The sequence below is a fragment of the Petaurus breviceps genome, unplaced genomic scaffold (genome assembly GCF_028583685.1).
Source record: "Petaurus breviceps papuanus isolate PSGF00001 unplaced genomic scaffold, PetGlider_PUasm1.0 37, whole genome shotgun sequence".
Lineage (NCBI taxonomy): Eukaryota > Metazoa > Chordata > Mammalia > Diprotodontia > Petauridae > Petaurus > Petaurus breviceps.
In genome coordinates, this window is record NW_027186296.1 from 88,006,238 (window position 1) to 88,028,735 (window position 22,498).

General features: G+C 35.5%; 1 protein-coding gene across 6 annotated transcripts in view; it reads left to right on the forward strand.

Annotated features, from left to right (window-relative positions):
* The window catches only part of VTI1A (vesicle transport through interaction with t-SNAREs 1A), a 417,207-nt gene that overhangs the window by 257,003 nt on the left and 137,706 nt on the right, over nt 1–22,498 (forward strand). For 2 of the 6 annotated variants that reach the window (XM_069099007.1, XM_069099004.1), the window contains exon 9: nt 11,915–12,802. The exons of the other annotated variants lie outside the window; for them this stretch is intronic. Coding sequence is in view for 1 of the 2 variants with exons in the window: in XM_069099004.1 (XP_068955105.1) it covers nt 11,915–11,927 (13 nt within the window). In the remaining variant the exon portion in view is untranslated. Of the gene's footprint in view, nt 1–11,914; nt 12,803–22,498 lie in introns of those variants that run through there. 6 annotated transcript variants of the gene reach the window in all.

A 22,498-nucleotide genomic window follows, 5' to 3' on the forward strand; every position in this document is an offset into this window, starting at 1 on the left:
TGTGGGGGAATAAACAAAGTAAGGAGCTGGAAATTGTGGTTTTCCAGAAATGTTTGCTAGAGATAGACCAAGTTAACACAACTTAGGGACATATATTGGAAGTTTATTATTTAGGTATTAAGGAAGGTTTCATTTCTTTCCTGTATAAAACCTGGATTAAACAGATATATATATATATACATAATATCTATATTTACAATTCAGTTATTCTCTTGATAAACAGCTCATGATATGTACTCTTTATTGCCAATCTTACCAACTGGCAAAGAGGAGCAAAAACAAGGAGATAAGATCTTATTTGGGGAAATATCGAATCTGATGATAAAGTTTTTAAAAATCTTGACAAGACACCTTTTTAATGGTCAAAGCACATAAACAAAATTAGGTGAAAATTTTTAATAAGTAGTACCCATAATGGGAAATTAAAATAGAATATCACCTGAAATCAAGGCTCTTGTTATTCCACAGTAGGAAAGTGGTCAAAGGATATGATTACATAGCTCTCAAAAGAATTGCAAAGTATTCAAAACTACATAAAAAAATGTTCCAAAACACTAATAATAAAAGAAAAGCAAATCAAAACAGTGGTGAAGCTTTATCTCACACTCCACAAACAGCAAAAAATGACAAAAAATTAGTAATAGTTTTGAAGGGGTTATGGAATCATAAACACATTAATACATTGTTGATGGAACTGTGAAATAGTATAATCATTTTGGAAAGCAGTTTGGAATTATGCAAATACAGTGACTAAAATATCTGTTCACTTTGAACTAGATACTCCATTATTGGGTTTATACCCTAAGGAAGCTATCACTAAAAAGAAAGACCCTATATATACCAAAAATATTTACATATTTTTGTGATACCAAAGAATTGGAAACAAAGGAGATGCCCTTTAATAATTGGGGAGTGGCTAAACAATCATGGTATATATGTAATGGAATATTACTTTGCTATAAGACACAATGCTTGTGATGAATACAGAAAATCCTAGCAAGTTCTATATGAACTGATGCAGAGGGAAGGAAACAGAGCCAAAACAACACTATGTACAGTAACTATAACAATGTAAATGGAAAGAACAATGACACATCACAAAATTAAGAGTGAATATAGCAAAATTTTAAAGATCAAGTGGGGCTGCCCCTTTGTGGAAGTAGGAGGTCCACAAGTGTTACACAATGCACATATTTTCTAATATTTTCAACATATCAATTAATTGTACTGATTTTTTTCTCTAGAAATACTATTTGTTATATGGAATGGTTGTCTAGGAGAGGTTGGTGGAGGGTTACTTGGGATAACTATGATGATGTAAAAAGCAGAAGACATCATCAAGAACTTGTTTTATAAAAAAGAAACTTAGGCTCACCCAAATACAATAAAATTCCCTTCAAAAATAAAAATGAGGACTATGATTTCTAAAAGAGTATTTTGGGAATTTGGGGTTTCTATTAGGCCACCTTTTCACTTGTAAGCTTCTAGTCACAATGATTATCACCACCATTTTTAGTCAGACTTCTGTTGACTTGATTAAAAAAAAAATTCATGAGTCATTTAAATGTAATGAATCAGATTTTCCAAGTATATACAGTTACATATGAGAAAACTGCACTAACTGTTTCAGACCTCTAGGATACTACTGATTGTCATTTCCTCCCAGTTCATCTTGGGAATCATCTGGTCCATTACCAATACACTGTCCTCAAAAGCTATAGTTTGTTCCTACTATCTGAAGAATAACAGGCTCAGTTATGATTGCATGAGTGCTATGAGTGAAGACTTGCATGAGAATAAAAAAGTCTGGTTCCACAATCATCATAGCTGACATTTATCAGTAAACATTTATTGAGTATCTGCTTTACTTAAGGTTCTGGATACAAAAAATTATAATCTCTCCCCTCAGGGAACTTATATTCTAGTTAGGAAGACAGAATTTTAAAAAACTAAATAATAATAAAAGAAGCATATACTATTTTCTGTGAATGGTGAGTGACAAAAACAATGAGTGTTGGGTTTTTGTTTTCATTTTTATATTTCATTTTATTCTATTATTTGTTTTTCCATCACAAACACTTAGAGATCTCTTCATTTTTTGAATTCTCATATATCAAAATAAAAGTTAAGTAAAAGTAATCATACAATGACCTCATCAGAAAATTCATACAATATTTCACTTCTGAAAGCACTCCTAGCCTCTATTTTTTTTTTTAATTAACAGAAATCTATTTTTTCTTTATTCTACCTCTCTCCCCCTGGGGAGAGAGGAAGATATATTTTTTAAAAGCAAATTTCTTGTAACCAATATGCATAATCATAGTCATAACAAATTCTCCCAGTGACTATACACACAAATATACATTTATACATACATGCATGGCTACATACATATATGCATTCCACATCCTAAATCCATCACATCTCTATTTCACTCTGGAATCAAGGATTGTCAATATTGATCATAGTTCTTGCAGCTTTCAAAGTTCTTTATTTGTATAGCTTTGCTTTCCCATATGTTATTTTCTGGGTTCTATTAATTTTATTCTTTATTAGTTTATAAAAGTAATCAAAATTGTTCATAGTTTTGATCTTCTGGTATAAATTATTCTTCTTGTTCTGCTGACCTCACTCTGTATTAGTTCATCTAAGACTTTTTATGTCTTTTTAAAATCATCTATTTCTTATAAGTACTCTTACCATCTTAACTGTGTCCTAATTTACTTTATTCAATTAATGGACATCCTCTTAGTTTCCAGTATTTTGCCATAACAAAAACAAATCAGAAAAGAGGAAAAGATACTTTGTGTACAAAAATATTTCAACAATGAGTGTTGTGAAAAAGAAGCTCAGAGATTAGTATATGATAAGGTCGGTATTTTTCCTCGAGGAGATGAAACTTGAACTCAGCCTATAATTGAGTTCCAACAGTTCTTAACCAACATAAGGAAAAAGTCATTTTCCATTTCTTAACAGCTTCCAGCTCATGCTTCTCAGAAGGTAATGTGGTATCAGGAGCATCTACCTGGGCCTGACTGTTCTCAGGACAAACTGGGATAGAAAATAGCCTGAGAGCTAGTTTAGCACTAAGTGTAAATTCAAGAAACAATCTTATAGACCAAAGTCAATTTATTGAATTATACTCTGATAATAAGTAAAGTATCATGCTTAAGATTTCCTTTTCCCATTAAGATAAACATCAATAGAAAACTTCATAAGTAGTTTTCATGGTAAAAAATTAAATAGAAAAAAACCTCTAATTTTTAGAAAAATGCTAGTAATTCTTAACTTCATTTAGATTACATACCTACAAAAGTCTGAACCTTTGCTGTTATACTGCATGTGGTTTCCTTGTATCCTTAACTCAAATCCACAGTTGTATTCTCATTTATGTACATGCTGTCAAAAGATGCAGATTGACATTCACATCCTTTTATTGCCACAAGATATTCAATTAATAGGTATTACATTTTAAAATATTGAAATTTTTCTTATCATCTAAAGAATTATTTCTCATCACATAAACTCCTTCCAGATAGAAATTTAGTTAGTAGAAAACTTGCCCAAATAAAGCAAAGGCTTCGTTTTCTATTCTGTATGCATGATCTGAAGCTATAGCCTTTTAGGTCTTTTAATCTGTTTGTTCAAGGCCAAGCTATTTGTATGGATAATTTTTTTAGCTTCTGTATAGAGAAAAAAGAACATTTTATTTATTCACTGGGTTTTTTATGTGGCTTCAAATTGCATAGATATTTTCAAGCTCATGGATGTGGAGGAGATAAAAGGTCCCTTATTTTATAAGCCTTTATTGTAGGCTTTTCAAATATACTGTTTTCTCATGGCTAGAATTTTTTTTAAATAAAACATTACTTCACTATTATAATTGGAGCTTGATGTGGGCACCTTTTTCTTTTCCTCTATTAGATGTTAAACTGTGTGTGTTTAAGATCATCACTGTAGCATGTTACCTTCTGGATTTTAATGATTTTCTTGCTGTCGAAATAGTTCTACCAGTATCCATTTTTAATGTTATGCAACTGCTACTTTAGTTTGACTTAGAGTTAAAAACATATTAGAGAGCTGGCTTGATGAACAAAATTGGTATTTCAGAGGTCAAAAGGCTGAATCTAAAGATTAATGAAAATCATTCATATCTTCCTCATGAAGAACTTGTACTGAGCAGGTCAGAACTTGGGGAGGAGACACCAATTTTAATTCTAGTGTAACTAGCCTCCAACCAGCTTCTGCTGGAGCATTTAGCTGCTGTTAGTTTTGTGAAGGAACAGGGCCATGGAACAGCTTTCCCTGGCTGGAGCATTCCCAAGCCATCACGGTCATCAGACAGATGGGAAATAAATATTGTAAAATGATGGTACATCTGAAGAGCAAGCCCAAGATCCTCAGGACCCAATTTGGACTGGCTTCAATTGGAGCTAACAGGTGTTCCTGGGAGGAACTGTCCTCAGATGGCTGTGAGCTGGGGGTGCCATTCTTTCACACACATAAAAAGTCACCCTTATGTCCCTGCCCCCAGGAACATTAGAATGAACTACAGTGTTTTTCTTTGAAATGGAGAAAAAGAACAACCAGAAATATGGCATTGAGTTAGACTGAGATCAGCTTGCTATGGCTATATATGCCTCTATAACTGTGCCTCAAAATTTCTTGGAGAAAAATACCCATGTATTTTTCATCTTTGGTGTTTTGGTGAAAACTGGGTGAATTAATTTTTACCCCAGGGACTGCAACCTGCTAGATGAAGTACTCCTCACTCGTCACTTGTAACTGGCTGAAAACTGAAAGCAGGTCTGGATCTCCCTTGGGATGTTGCAAAGAGTAAGTAGACCCAGGTGTCCCTACTCTAGGACTAGGGAAATTTATCTTTCTGATATCCCCAAAAGGAAATAAATACCTACTGTGAGCTGGTGATCTTTCAGACTGAGTTGTTCTATAGATAAGGGGCCAGAAGAACTATGTCTGTAGCTCAACCCTTGAGCCTCTGTACCTGGGTGGTCTTGTTTTAACTGTTACTATTTAATTATTGATGATTTACTGAAGCTCAACATGGAAGCCTTAGGGAAAAATGAAATCCCACATGCCAGTTTCCTTAGATGCATCTTCTTTGAGGCTTAAGTGTCCTTCTAAGTGGTATAGTGAAACAGAATTGAGGGGGTCATTCTGAATACCCCATGGGAAAGCCACCCACCAGACCTGAACTTGTTGATGGATTAGACTGATGTATCTGGAAGGCTGAGCATATTCACCTACAGTTTGTAGTATGTCACATCTGAATGCAGACTTTACCATTTGTATACAAGGCGTATCTAATTTCTGCCATGCTCCTTATTTCTTATTTCTCCCATACTCCCTACTGTGCCTTGAATGGTAAGAAGAACACTGTACTTGGAGTCAGTAAACCTGAATTCAAGTTCTAGCTCTACCACTTAACCTTTACTAGGTCACTCATTTTTCTCATTTGTAAGAGGAAAATAATACACACACACACACACACACACACACACACACACACCAACTTATGAGGCTGTTGTGATAAAATAAATAAAGTGGTGTATATATTTAAGGTGTTATAACCACAAAGTGCTATAGAAGTACAAGACTATTGTTTTTATTGTTTGAAAAATCAACCCAGGTGGCTAAGTGGCACAGTGAATAGATCACCAGCCCTGGAGTCAGAAGGACCTGAGTTCAAATCCGGCCTCAGACACTTGACACACTTACTAGCTGTGTGACCTTGGACAAGTCACTTAACCCCGATTGCCCTGCCTTCCCCCCTCCAAAAAAAAGCAAACAAAAAAAAAATCAACTGATTTCCACTGACAGAAATCATTGTCCTTTAAGATTTTGTTCACTCCCATTCCCAGATTTTTATTCCTCTTTGGGGATGCAGATCAGGAAAAGTATGGTAAGATATTAGGAAACCTGTCATTCTTTCCCATCTACATCTAAATATTTGTGTTCTTAATCTTAAGTTTGAACTTCACCATAGAATGGGCTCATGAAGCATAAGAGTGTAATGTACATGAAATATAGGATTTCTTGGAGCTAAAATCCCACGAAGAAGCCAATGTCAAAACAAAGATGGTGATCAGAAATGCTTCTGTATACTTAACTGAAAAATCACAGGTTTTATATCTGGAATAAACCTTCAGAAACCATCTAATCTAACCCTTTTATTTCTAGATTAGGAAAATGACAGCCATAAAGGTCATAACATGCGACTGGTATTAGTAAATAGAACCCAACTCCCAACTCAGTGTTTATCCATCATACCTGCCATGTTCTTTGCATATAAACAGACAAATAAAGTGTTATCCAAAGGAATGAATTGCAATAATCTAAGTCCCAGCCCAATGTTCTTTAAGAAACATCATGCTTATCAAAATCGCCAGTGACCTTTAGTTGCTAAATTCAATGGCCTCTTTTTGTCCCAATCTTCCTTGGCCCTTTTCCCATTTTACATTTTATACTACTCTCCTTTTGACTTGACTTACCTGACTCTGTTCTTTCCTGGTTCACATCCTCCCTCTCTGATTGATTCTCACTGGTTTCTCCTCCCATTCTCTTAGGTGTGGATCTCTGCTAAAAAACCTTTACATAAATCTCTTTTCCTCTTTCTTTCTATACTGTTCTAATTGTCAATCTAATAGACTTCAACTATCATTTCTATACAGATGACTCTGTAATCTATATCTCAGCCCTGACCTTTTCTCTGAATTCCAGCTCTACATTTCTAATTAACTGCTGAATATCTCTGCTTTCATGTCCTGTAGACATCACAATTATAACTCATCCAGAACTGAGTTTTTCTTTGCTCCAAAAGCCGTGCCTCCTAACCTCATGCCTGTTAATGGTACCTTCATTCTCTCAGTGACTCACGCTTGAAACCTTGCAATATCTCTTGTATCTGCCCCCTCCTTTCCACTTATACCTTCCCCACATTAATTCAAGCTCTCATCACTAGAACTATTATTAGACTAGTCTCTTAACTTGTCTTCTCCAATTCAGTCATCAAACCTCTACTAAAGTATTCTTCCCTTAGTACTGACCATTCCTCTGCTCAGAAACCTTCAGTGATTCCCTATTGTTTGTGAAATAAAATACATACAACTTGACTTGGTATTCAAGACTCTCCATGTTTGTTTCTTATCTTTCCAGCTTCATCTCACAGTTCACTTTATATTGAGAAATATACACAGTATACTCCAGCCAAAAAGGAATCTCTGATCCTATCCTCTCCCACTTCTCTGCCTTTCATATGTCATCACCGGTTGCTAGAACAGATTCCCTGGACGTTTCCTTTGTTGAAATGTTTCTCTTTATATATTTAGTTCCAGGGTCACCTCCACTATGCAGTCTTCCTTGAACACATTCTCCATCCCTCATTTCTCTTGCCCAGCTAGAAATATCATCTTCTCATCCTTGATTTCTTAATCCACTTAATCATTTTCTAACATGTAGTTTGTGTTGGGGGACAGTAAGGGGATAGTGTATGACAAAGCAAGGGGAGATAATTTTAGAGTATGAGGTAGTTTCAAATGGGCAGAACCATGTAAAGGCAAGTGGAAGAGGGCAGGAGAGAGTACCTCAAAGTGGAAGACACAATAGCCAGTGGGCAGTATAGGGGTATTTTCGGGGCCTGGGCCAATGTGAGGAATAGAGATGTGCACTGACTGCTATTTTTCTTGACCAATATCGTGTCACAGAAGCTGGTTGTTTCTTACTGATGTGACATTTTGTTGCTGACTTTTTTGTTAATCTAGATTTTGTTAACTATAGTGGTGAAGCAGATAGTGATGATGTAGAAAATCTGTGATTGCCTTAATTTAATCTCATTTTTACAGTGAGAGGGAGGGGGCAGGATTCCATTATAAAAGTGAGCCAGTTCCTTCTCAGATGGAAAAGTGGAAAATGAATTCAAAATCTACTTCCAGCTGTACATGAATGGCAGCTGACATTCTCTACTCTTCAATAAACAAAGATGTGGCTTAGCATTGACTGATCAAGTATATACTACATAAATGCATAAGCTAGTCTATATTACAGTAAATAGCACTAGTGCAATTCTAGTGTATCTGATGTTTACATAGTCACTAGAATAATCCATCATAGATGCCAGCTTTGAGAAATACTTCATCTGTTTGCCTTTTTGTCTTTATTTTGAATATTTTATTTTAAAATTTTATGAACTTAACAGTATCATCAACAAACATGTATATTTTAGTATACAAAGAAGAACAAAGAAATGATTGTATTTAAAATCATGAACTTCTGCTACATACAGTTTGTGGGGTTTTTTAAGTATATATTACATTTCATATAACAGTGACAAAATTGCCTTATCTCCTCCTCTGAACTTCTTTTTGTTTTCTTCTCTGTGTGTTTTAAATTTTTCATTGATATCTTTTTCCTTATTTTTAAAATCTCTCTCACCTACAAATTCACTGCTTCCTCCCCCAGAACAGAAAATCTCCCTACTAGCCTTTGTTGGTCAGTCATTTTTCAGTCTTGTCCAATTCTTTGTGACCCCACTTGGAGTTTTCTTGGCGAAGATACTGCAGTAGTTTGTCATTTCCTTCTCCATCTCTTTTTACAGATGAGGAACTAAGGCAAACTAGGCTAAATGACTTGTCCAGGGTCACGCAGCTAGTAAGTGTCTATGGTCAGATTTGAATTCTGGAAAATAAGTCTTCTTGACTTAAGGCCCAGTGATCTATCCTCTGTGCTACCTAGCTGTTCTTATATAAAGTATAATCAAGGAAAACAGGTCAGTGCATTGGCCATATCTGACAGTGTAGATCTCCTTCTCTACCTCTTGTCCAACAGCTTTCTTCCCAGAGATACCTGGCTTTCCCCATCATCAGTCATCTGAAGTCATAATTGGTCAGGGTATTGAGAGAGTTCTAAGGTTTTTCAAAGTTATTTTCTTTTATATCATTGTGATTGTCATGTAAATTATTTTGGTTTGACACAAGTTGGTAAATTGACATAGTAGATAAAACATCGACCTTGGAATCATGAAGATTCGAGTTCTGCTGCTGCTTCAGACATTGGCCATAGGCAAGTCACTTAACCTCTCTATGCCTTTGTTTCTTCATCTGTAAAATAAGAGTTCAACTTAATAGCCTCCAAGATCCCTTCTAGCTTCTACATCTGTGATCCTATAAACATTTCAATCTGTATGTATCAGTCTATACAATTCTTCCCAGTTTCTCAAAATTCATCCTAGTCATCATTTCTTACAGTGCAATATTTTTTCATTATAATCACATACCATAATCTTTTTGGTCATTCTCTAAGTGCAGCTATCAGTTTTTTTGTACATATGGGTCTTTTCACTCTATCTTTGAACTCCTTTGAGTTTAGCCTTAGGGTAGCATTCTTAGGTCAAAGCGTGATCATCTGTTTTAACCAAAACCATTTACTCCTTTTGGACCAGTACTTTTATTCATATAAAGTTTGTTGTCTTCGCTCCCTACTTTTGGTAAAGACAGAGGAGCCAAATTTGGGGTGAGGACTTCCTGGTGTATGAAATAGATGTTTGTTGGTCAATGTTCTGTCATCACTGTTTGGAATCAGATAAGCTCCAGAGTTCTCTAAACAAAGTCATGCCCTACACATGTATTTAAAGAAGTATAAAGTAGCAGCAAGAGCATTGGGTGAGGAGGCAGGACATAGAGGTAAGAGTTCAGATTCTACCATTTGTAACCTGGGCAACCCCAAGCAAACCACATTGCTTATTTTAGGTTCTTTTCCTTGTCTGTAAAGTGGGGACAGTAATGCCTCCTTCATGGCATTTGGGTTAAATGAAATAATGTCACTGAGAGCACTTAGAAAACCATAAAGCCTTATGTTATATGTTATTGTAATTTCCAAAAAATAAAAGGAAACCTACCTTGCCTCCATAGATCTGTGTTTGTCTCTGACAGCAAAACATAACAAAATGGTGTGAGAAACTAGAGGTGACAATTCCATCATTCAGTTGCTGGATTATTTTTCATTTGATGTGGGGTTTTTTTTTCAGAGACAGAAAATGAAGACACTTGTAAAGGGTTTATTTGTTATGGCTTTTTTTCTCTAAGGTTTCTTGGTCTCAATTGATTACAGAAAATAAAAGGTTGAAACCCACTAAAATATTTGTCTTCATACATTGCCTATATTAAGCCCCTCTTCGTGGTATTTGGTGTTATTGTTTCTGATTGAAGTATTAGCAATTAATTATGTAAGGCAATTAAAAAGCTCAATATTGCTAGTTCTTGGGTTTATTCCATTAATTCTACAAGCATTAGTAAGAAATATATTGAGTAAGTTGAACAAGGGCATAAATGTTTAGATGTATAAAAAGCACCTAATGCTTTTTTAAGCCTTTAAAAGAAGTTTTTAAAAAAAAAATCCACCCAGTGAGGTGAAAGAGATAAAAGGCTCTCTTGGTTTATTTGTGTTGCTTTTCCTTTTTCCTGTAATTGCTGAGGCTGTTTTGTTCATAAAGAGGGAAGTGTTGCCAACCTCCAGAGGTAATTGCTCAGCCCCATTGCAGGATATTGTGAAAGTTCTCAAGTTTACTTTAAACATACACACTTGCAAATTTGGTTCAGGCTTATTAAGTATTGTTTACTCTTACCCAATTTGGCATCTTTGGCAGACTTCAGCCATGAAAAGGACAGAACTGTGGAGGTGGGGAGAAAGGTTGTTAGAAATGAAGACAACAGCCCATTGATGATGCATTCTGAGCCCGTCAAGCAAACACTGCCAGCAGCTGGCCCTGATCCTTGGCAATGAGTGTAATAAAATCACCAAGATGGGGAAAGAGGAAATACTAATTTCTTCAAAAGTCTCTCCGTTCCATGTGTAGCACTTCCATTGGAGGCTGTGATAATAGTTGCTTACACCTGCATAGAATTTGGAAATTACAAGACATTTTTATGTTCATCTTATTTGATTATTGCTCTGACCCTACTTTTGCTGATCAGGAAACTAATGTGTAAAGAAGAGAAATTATTTTCTCAAGGTCTCATGTCTAGTAAACAGCAGATTCAACTTGAGCCTAGGTCTTCTGACTCCCAAGTTCACTACTTTTCCCACTTAACCATGCTGCTTCTTATTTTCCTTTAGAGATATTAGCAAAAGCCACTTTGAGGGAAAATTAGAAATTCCAACTGACTTTGGTAAAGAGTTCATATAGCATTTTAATCATCTCCTAGAAGGTTTAATAATTATCGCAATGTAAATTATTAAGGACTGAATGTGGTTCATTGGAAAGAATATTGGATTTGGAATCAAAGCACCTGGTTTCAAATCCAGTCTCTGCCCCACCATGGAATCTTGAGCAAATCACACAAAGGCCTCAGTTTCTTCATCTGTAAAATGAGGGAGGTGGGGGCAGGGGGCAGGGTGGCACAGTGAATAGAACACTGGCCCTGGAGTTAGGAGGGCCTGAGTTCAAATTCAGCCTCAGACACTTGACACTTACTAGCTGTGTGACCTTGGGCAAGTCAATCTCAATTGCCTTGCCTTCCCCCCTCCAAAAAAACAACACAACACAAAACAAAACAAAAATGAGGGAGGTGGATAAGAGGATTTCTGAGGTAACTTTTTTATGATCATAAGTGCTTTTTAAAATAATGGTTTTGGTATTATAGCACGCACACATACCAATGATTTCTCCCCCTCCTCTCAGAGAGTAGTACCTTATAACAAGGAATAAAGGGGGAAAAACTAACAACTGAGAAAAACTAGCCAACGTACTAAACAGGACTGACTCTATGTGCATTATTCTATACCCATGGTCTTCACCTCTACAGAAAATGTTTCTTCTCAAATCTCTTCATTACTGCCAAGCTTGATCATTGGAACTTCATTGTATTCAGTGTCAATTGTTTTGTTGTTGTTCTTTCAGTTTATGTTGTTGAAGTCATGGGGCAGCTAGATGGCGCAGTGGATAGTGTGCCTGGCCTGGAGTCAGGAAGACATCTTTGTGAATTTAGATCCAGCCTCAGGTACTGACTAGCTGTGTGACCCAGGGCAAGTCACTTAACTCTGTTGGCCTTAGTTTCCTCATCTATAAAATGAACTGGAAAAGGAAATGGCGGATCACTCCAGTATGGAGTCACAGAGAGTCAGACACAGCAGAAAAACAACTGAACAACAATAAAAGTCATTATGTATATTACTTTCCTAGATCTGCTCAACTTATTTTGTGTCAGTTCATAGAAATTTGTCCATGCTTCTCTATATTCATCATAATCATTGTTCTTTATAGAACAATAATATTGTATTACATTAATTTATCATAAACTATTTAGCTATTCCACAATCTATAGTTATCTGCTTTGTTTCTGATTCTTTAATACAAAACATGATATGTATAGGGGCTTATTTTTTCTCATTGACATCTTTGGGGCATATTCCTAGTGTCAAAATGTAGGGGCATTTTTATTATCAACTTTGCATAATTCCAAATTACTTTCTAGGACAGACCAATTCATACTTTCACTTTATACATTTGTGTGCCCATCCTGCCGTAGCCCTTACAGCAATGACCATTCCTATCTTTTATTATCCCTGCCAATAATCCTAAGTATTTGTTAAAAGCTATATTACCTTACATTGCACTACTTGGTACAATAAGGACTGATCAAGGGATATATTATTTGTTTTGTCCATATCCTTGTATTTAGTACTATCTGCTAAATGTGTTTCTTACCCAGGTTATTTGTCATGAAAAAAAAAAAAGCCCTTTTTTTTTTTACTGTGCTTAAAAGAAACCCCCAGATAATCCAGGAAGTCATCATGGTATAATCAAAAGATCACAAGGATTCATGTTAGAAGACCTGAATTCAGGCTCTAACTCTCACTTACTAGCTGTGTATGTGGGACCTTTGGCAAGTCATCTGAAGTCTTTGAGTCCCAGTTTCTTTCTCTTTAAAGTAGAGATGAGAATGTTTGCACTATTCACCTCAATGATTTGTTGGATAGAAATTCAATAATTTATACAAATCATTTTGCAAAGTATATGATTTTATTATTATTAACATTCATAGGGTTTAGGTCTATGAGAGACTTTGGTGGCCATCCCTTATCTGAATAAAAATCCCCTGTACAACATACCTGACAAAAGTCAAATAGCTTTTGCTTGAAGACTTCTAATGTGAGAAACCCGCTGCCTTCCAAGATAAGCCATTCCACTTTCCGGTATCTCTGTTAATATTTTTTTCCTATATCAAAGTGAAAGTTGCTTCTTGGCAATTTCTCACTGCTCTTAGTTCTTCCCTGACACTATGCTGAATGATTCTAGTTCCTCATCTATTTAACGGACTTTCAAATAATCGAAAGTAGCTATCATGGCACCTTCTGAATCTGCTCTTCTATAGATGAAATATCCTCACTCATCGACCAATCCGGAAATGGTATGATTCCACTGCTCTTTGGATCCTGGTCTAATCCAGTTCATCAAGAATTTCTTAAGTTCCCACTATGTGTAAGGCACAGTACTAGGACAGAGAAAACAAAAAACAAACTCAGTTCTTATCCTCAAAGAGTTAACATTACACTGGGTTAAGGGACGTGGTAAAACATGTCACCTTCCTCTGGTAACGGGTAACCAGTTGTCCTTCCTAAAATGTGCACAGAACTGACTTTAGATTCTACATGGGATCTGACTAAGGCAAAGTATTTTCAATGGAGTTATCACCTTCCTAGTTCTGAACAGAGGAACATGCTTCTCAATACAGCCTAATATGCTATGAGCTTTGGAAGCTGCGGTATCACACTTCTAACTCACATTGAGCCTGCAGTCAGTCCACTGCTACTCCTAGCTCTTTTTGAGATGACTTCCTTCCCAGTCGTCCCTCTCTCACCTTGCACTTGGCAATATTAAATTTTTTTTAAGGCAGTTGGGGTTAAGTAACTTGCTCAAGGTTACACGGCCAGGTGTTTCTGGGTGGGTGCTAAGTGTTTGAGCCCAGATTCGATCCCCAGGTCATCCCGACACTGAGGCCGGTGCTCTTACTCGCTGTGCTACCTGGCCGCCCTTCAATATTAAATTTTTAAGGCCTATGTATAAGACTATATGTTTATCATTATAGTTCATCTTATTCGATTTGGGTCAATGCTTTAACCTTTCGTGTACCTTTTAGTATCCTCATTTTGTCATCCGACATGTTAACTATCTTTCAAATCTGTATCCTTTTCATATTCGATAAATATGCCTTTATCAAACAACATGGGCCCAGGCAGAGATCTTAGAGATCTGCTATCAAATCACCATTGAACCATGAATGACTGTTTTTGGGGCATAGGCATCAACAAGTTAAGAATATTCCTGGCTCTACTATTGTCCAACCTATTTCTCTTAGTCTTGTCTTTGTCATAAATAGCAATGATGATAACATCAAATTGGAGACCAAAATGAGAGATTGCCTTCTACACTGCTATAGTAGATGTGTTTATATAACCCCGGTTATCCTATAAGTTGATATGCTCAGTTTAGCCTTAAATGACTAACATTTCCTTCCCATATGCAGGCCCTTGACCAGTCCAAACAGTTTTCTCCATTGTAAATTCTTTTGTTTGCTAATGCATTTTGTTGATCTGATAGTATCTCCAGGGTTACCTAGAATGATCAATGTGCATTTTGAGATTTCTTCAGTAAAGTGACCTCTAATAAGTGTATTACATGTATATATATGTATATATATACATACCTACAAGCACATATATGTATATACATGCATATTGTTTCCAGAAAGTAAAAATGTATTATATTCCCATTTGTAACATTGAAAATGGAACTTTATTATTTTGAAGAAATGTAGCAAGCTTATTAAAATGAATGCATTTGATAATAAAACTAATTTTGGTCAAATTATCTTTTGGGATTTTCTTATTTTGGCAGAATCTTTGAAAGTAAAAAAAAAAATTCCCAAACAAGTGTTTTCTGTGGAATTCATTTAAGCAAAGAGTCGGGTCACAGCAGTCCAATCAAAAATGATTCTTTTGGGGCTGATGGATTCTGTTTGCTTGGGTTGTACAGAACAGCACAGCCAAGTCATTAAGTTAACATGAGTGAGCAGGAGAGAATTGTTCAGAATTTCTGTGACCTTTGCCACAAGCATGGGCAACAAAATGTGCTTGGTTTAATTGTTTTCCTCCTCTTGTCATTTTTTGTCAAAATGAGACTTGTAGTGATCAGGAAGGAGATATTGCTAACAAATGGCTACTTTAATGGATAGTTTCTACTGCATTCCTTTCTAAAAATCATTCCAAATACTTTTGTAGTCACTTCAAACCACTTTTAGAAGCAGGTGGGCTAAACATTCTAAGTGAAGAAAAAATTATTTTCCCTGTGTTTAATTAGATAGCATTTCTGCTGGAGCCCTAATTATTATTAATGTGAATCTGTTATATGCTACTACTTACTGAACATAGTATTACATTGTGGAATCTTACATTTCATAACAATAATTATATGTTCTGTTTGTCCACTGCCTTATACTTTGTGAAACACTTTAATATCTCATTCAATGCAAGGTAGGTAGAGCAAGTATTAACTGCGTATTATTGATAAATAAACTATGGCTTCTGAAACTGAAGTGACTTACCCAAGATCCCATTGCTAGTGTTTCTTGGGAATTGAACCCATGTCTTCTGAGACCAAAACCAGAACCTCTTCCATTCTACTTAATTTTTTTTTATAATTGTTTCTGTTCCAGCTCCCAATTTTGAAATAGCTTCATTTAAAACAGTTTAGTTAGTCCATTTCACTTCTTTATCACTTTGTTTTAAAACAAGTAAATGAAATAATCTTCATAGAATTTGTTTTTCCTTTATGTTCACATGTGTATGTTTATTAGGGTTAGGGGTATTCTCCACATTCTGATTTTTGTCTCTTTCTAAATATCTGATAAGGGTTGTATTTTTACATTTTCAAGCAAGAGAATTCATCTAAGTTCTTAAATGGGAGCTTCCCAATGCAGTATTCAATTGAAAGCTAAAATATTTAGCAAAGAATGTCAGAAAAGCCTTAAATCTAATCTCATTTACACTTCTATGTCTAAGAAAACTATCAAAATCTTTGGCAATTACAGTATTCTCTAGAGAATCATTCTCAAAAATAATACAGAGAAAGAGGAAAGAATCATAGCAGTGGCAAGATGTCATAAGGAAGGCAGCTGGTGGGAAACTGTATTTGTTGTATGGAGGCTGGATAATATAAGGAAGATGAGCACCTTTAGCAGAGGGGCTGCTTTGGGGTTTTTTTGTCTTGTATCCACAGCATTTCACACAGTGTCTCCTGCACTGTGGGTGCTTAATAAATGATTATTGAATTGAGTTGCAGAAAAAACACTGGACTTGCAGTCAGAAGCCTAGAGTTTGAGTACTAACTATTGCTTATGAACTCTGTGAGCCCAGGTAAATCTTGCTATTTCTCTGAGATAAAGTTTCTCATCTATAAAATAGAAATAATCATTTTTGTATTACCTAGGTTTCAGTGTTGTTGCGATGATCTAATTATATAATATACTTAAAGTACTTATTAGTCATAAAGTGTTAAATAACTATGAGTAGTTACCACATGACCATCAGACTATTAGGGGTCATATTTGCTGTTAGGTCACATATACATGTTGGCCATAATCTAGCTATAGAGTCTCTAACAGTTACACTTCTCCATTCTACATTTTCTTGGCTTTAGATTTAAGTAGACAGCTATGTAATGCAGTGGATAGAGTGCTGGGCTTAGAGTCAAAAAGATCTGAGTTCGAATCCAGCCTCTGATATTTACTAGCTCTATGGTCCTAGGTAAGTCATTTAACCTCTGTTTGCCTCAGTTTCTTCAACTGCAAAAGGGGAATGATACCTCACAGGGCTGTTGTGAGGATCAAATGAGAAAATATTTATAAACCATGTAGTACAATGCCTGGCACATAGTAGGTGCTCTAATAAATGTTTTATTCCCTCCTTTCTCCTTGCACATAGTAGACTCTTAATAAATGTTTGTTTCCTTTCCATTTTCCCTTATGTAATGGAATACTGTCATATAATTTGAAAAGTATTAAGTTGTTTTTGTTGAATCCAACATACACACACCCACACACATGCGTGCGTGCGCACACACACACACACACACACACAAACTGGCTGAAATCAAAAGTCACCATAATTTATTGTGTCAAATTGGGACAACACATAGATATTGCTTAGCAACACTAGGCCAGACAGAAAACAATTTAAACCAAAAATTAGAAACATTTGTAATAGAATCTGTTCTCACACTTGCCTTACCACATGGCTTAACACCCTTTTGCTCACACATGGTTAAACACATGTTTTAACTGATGTTTTAACACCCGTCTTCACACGTTTTTATGCTCTTTGTCCACATATGCTCCAACACATGTTTTGACACCCTTTGTTCACTCATGCTTGAATGTAAGGCTGTGTATTGTCTAGGGTCTCATTTTCAAAAGGTTCATTGGTTCAGACTGTTAAGTGAAAAATTGGTGACTAGTAAAATAACAGCTATCTCTCAGAGGATGACATCCCTACTTCTGTCTCTGCAATTGGCCTCGTGGAGGGAATTCTTTTGACACTATCTGTCTAAGATGGCCTACCACAGTCCTGTTTCTCTGGAACACCTCTAGTCAGAATTATTTTGAAGTGATTTAGTGCAGTTGGGAGTCTTATGTCCCTAAAGATATTTCCACATTGAGCAGTCAAATAATGTTGACAGCTTACATTTACATAGTACTTTCCAGAAGTATTTCTGTAGCACTGTATTGTTTACAAAACACCTTTTCTTCCAACAACCCTATGAGTTAAGTAAAATAGGTCTTTTATCTTCCTGTCCAGCCCATTTCCCATTATCGTATTGTGCCCCTCATTTCTACATAGTTAGATACTAATCTTTAAGAACACGTTAGCCAGGAAAAAATTTCAATTTGGCCTTTCAATGAGGGTTTTCTAGTTATGCTTCATACTTTATGGCCATTTCTATAATGTGAATGTCAGCAGTCATAATGCATGCTGTGTGGCATCCATCAGGACATGTGTCCCAACTGTAGTCCAAATAACTGTCCCCACTTCATTTAAACAATAGAGAACTCCTCTTGAAAATTCAAGGAGGGACTCAACTTTTCTGTCTAAAGTACAATCAAGTATAAGATTTAATCCTGGAAAATATCAAGTATTTGGGAGGTATGATAGCAACTATTTTAACAAAAGGTAGGTAGTATTAGAATGGCCTGTAATAGCAATTAAAGGGTCATCCTGTTATTTGCCTTGCTGAACCCCCCCCCCAAAAAAAAGATATTAGGATGTTGTAGTTCTGCTATATAAAGGCACTAATGGAGAGACAAATGTAAATCAGGCACACTTCCTGTCTCCAAAAGACTTACAGTCTAGATATCTGAAATTAGACTCATTCATAGGTAAATATAACATTTTAAGATCAGAAAATGATTTTCAATTCTATGAGATAATGTTGGGTGGGGGAGGGAACCTATTAGCAAGGATTCATTTACAAGGTTTCTTGCATAGATATTATAGGTGTTGTTATTCTCATTTACAGAGAGGCAAACAAGCTCAAGAAATTGGGATTTGGCCTTGCTTATATAGCTAGTAAGAAAGTGATGGCATTGGGAATGGATCTCAAGACTCCTAATTTCCAATCTAGTCCTCTTTATACTGTAGTACACTGAAAAGTAATGATGATAATAGCAATAGTAATTCATACAGGTTTACTTATGAAAATGGGGAAAAGGGAACAGAAGGGTTATGATGCCAGTTTAGCATACGGCCATCACTGTTGACATTCACATTCACTAGAAATTACAAGAACATTATCTTTAAAGAGTTTAGACCTGTTGCCTGATGTAGATTATGCAAAGAAACAGAAACAGCTCTACGGCATTTCACTATAAGTTACAAAAATGTATCACTTACTGGATATCTACCAAGATACAACCATACTACAAATGTAGACCTCAAATGAGCCTTGAGAATTCAATAAAATGTCCTGGAACTTGAGCATTATCACAGACAAAACTGTTACCCATAACCACTTTGTAAGCATTAACAGCTTTCAAGTCCCTAGTCTAAACTGTCCTTAGGTACCGGAATAATACAACATACTTAATACCCCCAAGAAAGCCATAATAGACTGAGACCTTCTTTCCAAAAGTATCCTAAGCCCAGCCCTAACCTCAGGTCTAAAGTCAGAAAGTAGATTGGCCGAATGAACAAAGAAAAAAAAAGAATCCCACCATAAAAAGATATTGTGGTAATAGGGATGTTCAAGACACAAATGCAAAAGAAGAGGATAACTCCAAAATATCTACAAGCAAAGCCTCAAGGGAAAACACAGGTGGAGCGCAAATTCAGATAGAATTGTTAGAAAGTATGAACCAAGAGTTGTGGGGTTTTTTTATGTTTAAAATGAAATGAGAACACTAGTGAAAACAATGGAAAAGAAATGAGAACTATGGAAGAAAGAAGGAGAATTAGCAGATTGGCATAAGGGATACAAAATTGTGTTCAATCAGTGAACTCCCTGAAAATTAGAATGGATCAAACAAAATCCATTGACTCCATGGGACAATACAAAATATCTGAGAACTGAAAAAAGAAGAAAATGTAAAGTATCGCATAGTAACTGACATGAGAAACAGATCAAAGAGAAAAAATGAATAATTATTAGGTTACTTAAAAGTTATTACCCAAAAAAAGAGCCTAAACATAATATTTCAAGAAATTATAAAAGGAAATTAATTCTGATTCATTTGCTGGAGGCTGTCTTGTCAAGGTTGAGTGAGCTTTGGAAAGAACCAACGATTCTTGAGTTGGAAGTATATACTTCATAGTTAGAAATAATTAATTCTATCTTTGTATCTGCATGAACATGGGCATCATTTAATTCTTGTAAGCCTCAGTTTCCTTTTCTTTAAAATGGAAGTAATCCCTCCATTACCTACCTTACAGTTCTTTGAGAGGTTCAAATGAGATAATGTATGCAAACAACCTTATGGTATAAATCTTAGGGAAAAATTAATTGAATCCCTAATCCCTTCTCTGTATCCCCAGAAAGCTAGAAATTATCTCTCCTTCATCTGCTTTCATAGAACTTGATAGTTCTCTTATACACTTGCATTTTCAGCAAGTTTGTATATTTGAAAAGGTATTACCTGGCATGAATATATTAACTGTCCATGTTAATTTGTTTTGATTTAGATAAGAAAATGAGACTGGACCCATTTAACAAAGAATAAGGTCTAGCTGGGGATAGCAATCCTAGTTGACATAGTTGCAGAACTGAACAGAGATCAATCATTATTTATAATGACTGTTGTTTTTCCTTGCTAGACCATCCCAGAAGGAGGTTTGAGGTCATCATTCAGTTTCTTTCTCTACACAAAATGTTTAGTTCAGATAGCTGGCAACCTTAAACTGCAGGTGCAGATTGAGAGGGTGTGGAGCGACATTTTGGTTTCTTTACATTTCAGCTAAATTCACCATGTTGAGGCTGGAGATCAAATGCTTAAAAGTTGTTGTAGCATCTGCCAAATCTCCAAGCCTCTGAGTACAAATTCTTGAGTTTTCATTTCTTAGTTTGCCTGGAAAAGGAGGAAAGGGTGAGCCAAGAGGAGAAGTTATGAAGTGAGATTATATTTGATTAGAAAAAAGAAGTCAGATGTCCAGAAATGCAGATGTGCACAGTGGTCCTAGGGGGATGTTGGTATTTGATCTCCAAAACTTAAAGGTTCACGTTCCCAAGGTTAAGATATGCAGAGAGCCAAATTGTATTTGTAACTAACATTGCATTGACTCTGGAGGTTCTTAGAGTATTATATTACAAATCACACAGCTTTAGAGTCATGAAGCAAATGATTCACAAGTGAATATCACTACATGGAGAAAGAAGTAATAGATGAGGGACAGCCATCATTGGAGATTTTAATTTATACCATCATAATTTTCTTTGAGCACCGTAACGAGCATTAAGTATGGACTGTGTCTAGCATAATGCCTTGAATATAGTAGATATATGTTGGATTGGGTAGGAGTAGATGCCATAACCTGAAATTTAATTTCAGCATTAAAATAAAAAAGGAAAGACCAACTTGCATAGAGGAAGCCCTTCCTATAAAAAGCTTGTACCCAAAGGAGGCATCAACTAAAAAGCTCTCTTGTTCTTCTTAGCCTCTCTTGTCCTGACTACAGTGTATTTTTTCTCCTACTCACTCATTTGATGACACTGAGCAAGTCACTTCTCATTTCTATGACTTTCATTCCCTAAAGATAACTTTTCTTCAGAAAGGCTTTAACTCACATAGGTGAAGGGTGGTAAATATGGTTATTGTCTTTCACCAAGGACTCTTTTTGTGATCATTTCCCCACATTGGCAGCCATATTAGACATTTAACTCCACAAATAAATCAAATGAGATAATATTTGTAAAGCACTTAGCATAGTCCAGCACATAGTAGATGCTTAAATGCTTGATCCCTTTCCCTTTGTTCCCCTAAGTGAAATACTAAGAGTCAAGGCTGGTTTGGGATATTGATATGAAACACTACTCTTCTTTTCAAGCTTTAGAAGTTATTTCAAATAATACTGGTAAATGATTAGCCCATTGTAATTTATACTTTAGTTATAACCAGCTTTTCACAGATGTTTAGAAAATAAATCTTTTTTGGTTACAAAAATTCGATGTTACTATCAGAATTTCTTCAACATATCTAACCAATAGTGTGTCTATTACTGGATATAAACTTTTTTAATCTGATCTTTTTATTTGAAAGCTGTCTCCCTTTCATTAAGAATGAAGTTTATAAAGTCATTAACCTATGAAGAGAGTTCTTCTATGTCTAAAGCCTGTGATCTTAAAACTGGTACTATTTTTTAAAAGGTAATCTTATAAATGGAAAAAAGATGCCTTATAGATGAGTTATAAAGGACCAATATATTCTATTCAAGTTGGAGCTATTGAACAGTTGCTCCTTCACTCACATTCACTAATGATATTTCTTAGATCTTTGATTTTGATAGATGCAGTGCAGAATGTAGAAAATAACCATTATTTAGGTAGCTGAAAAATGACTTGCCAAAATTGATAATGAAAGTTATTCAAGATGTGCTGTCTAAATCCTTTCCAATTAGTGTTGAGGTCTTGAAGGGCCAGGCTCCTCTTTTTATTACTATGTTAGGTTTATTAATGTATTTTTTTGATATATGCATAGTGTGACTATCTAATACATCTCATGATGTTGCATAATTATAGTTCTTTTAATTTGCTTCTCTCCAATCTATTTTTTAGCCTTACTTAAAATTCAGAATTACTTCATAGTTTCATAACTAATTACTCATTAGAAAGCCATGCCATGTACTTGAGGTTACCTCTGAGGCTATCCATATTTAACAGTATACTAGAAACATTTCTGACTACTTGACTGTCATTGACCAGTTTAAATATTTAAAGTTGTGG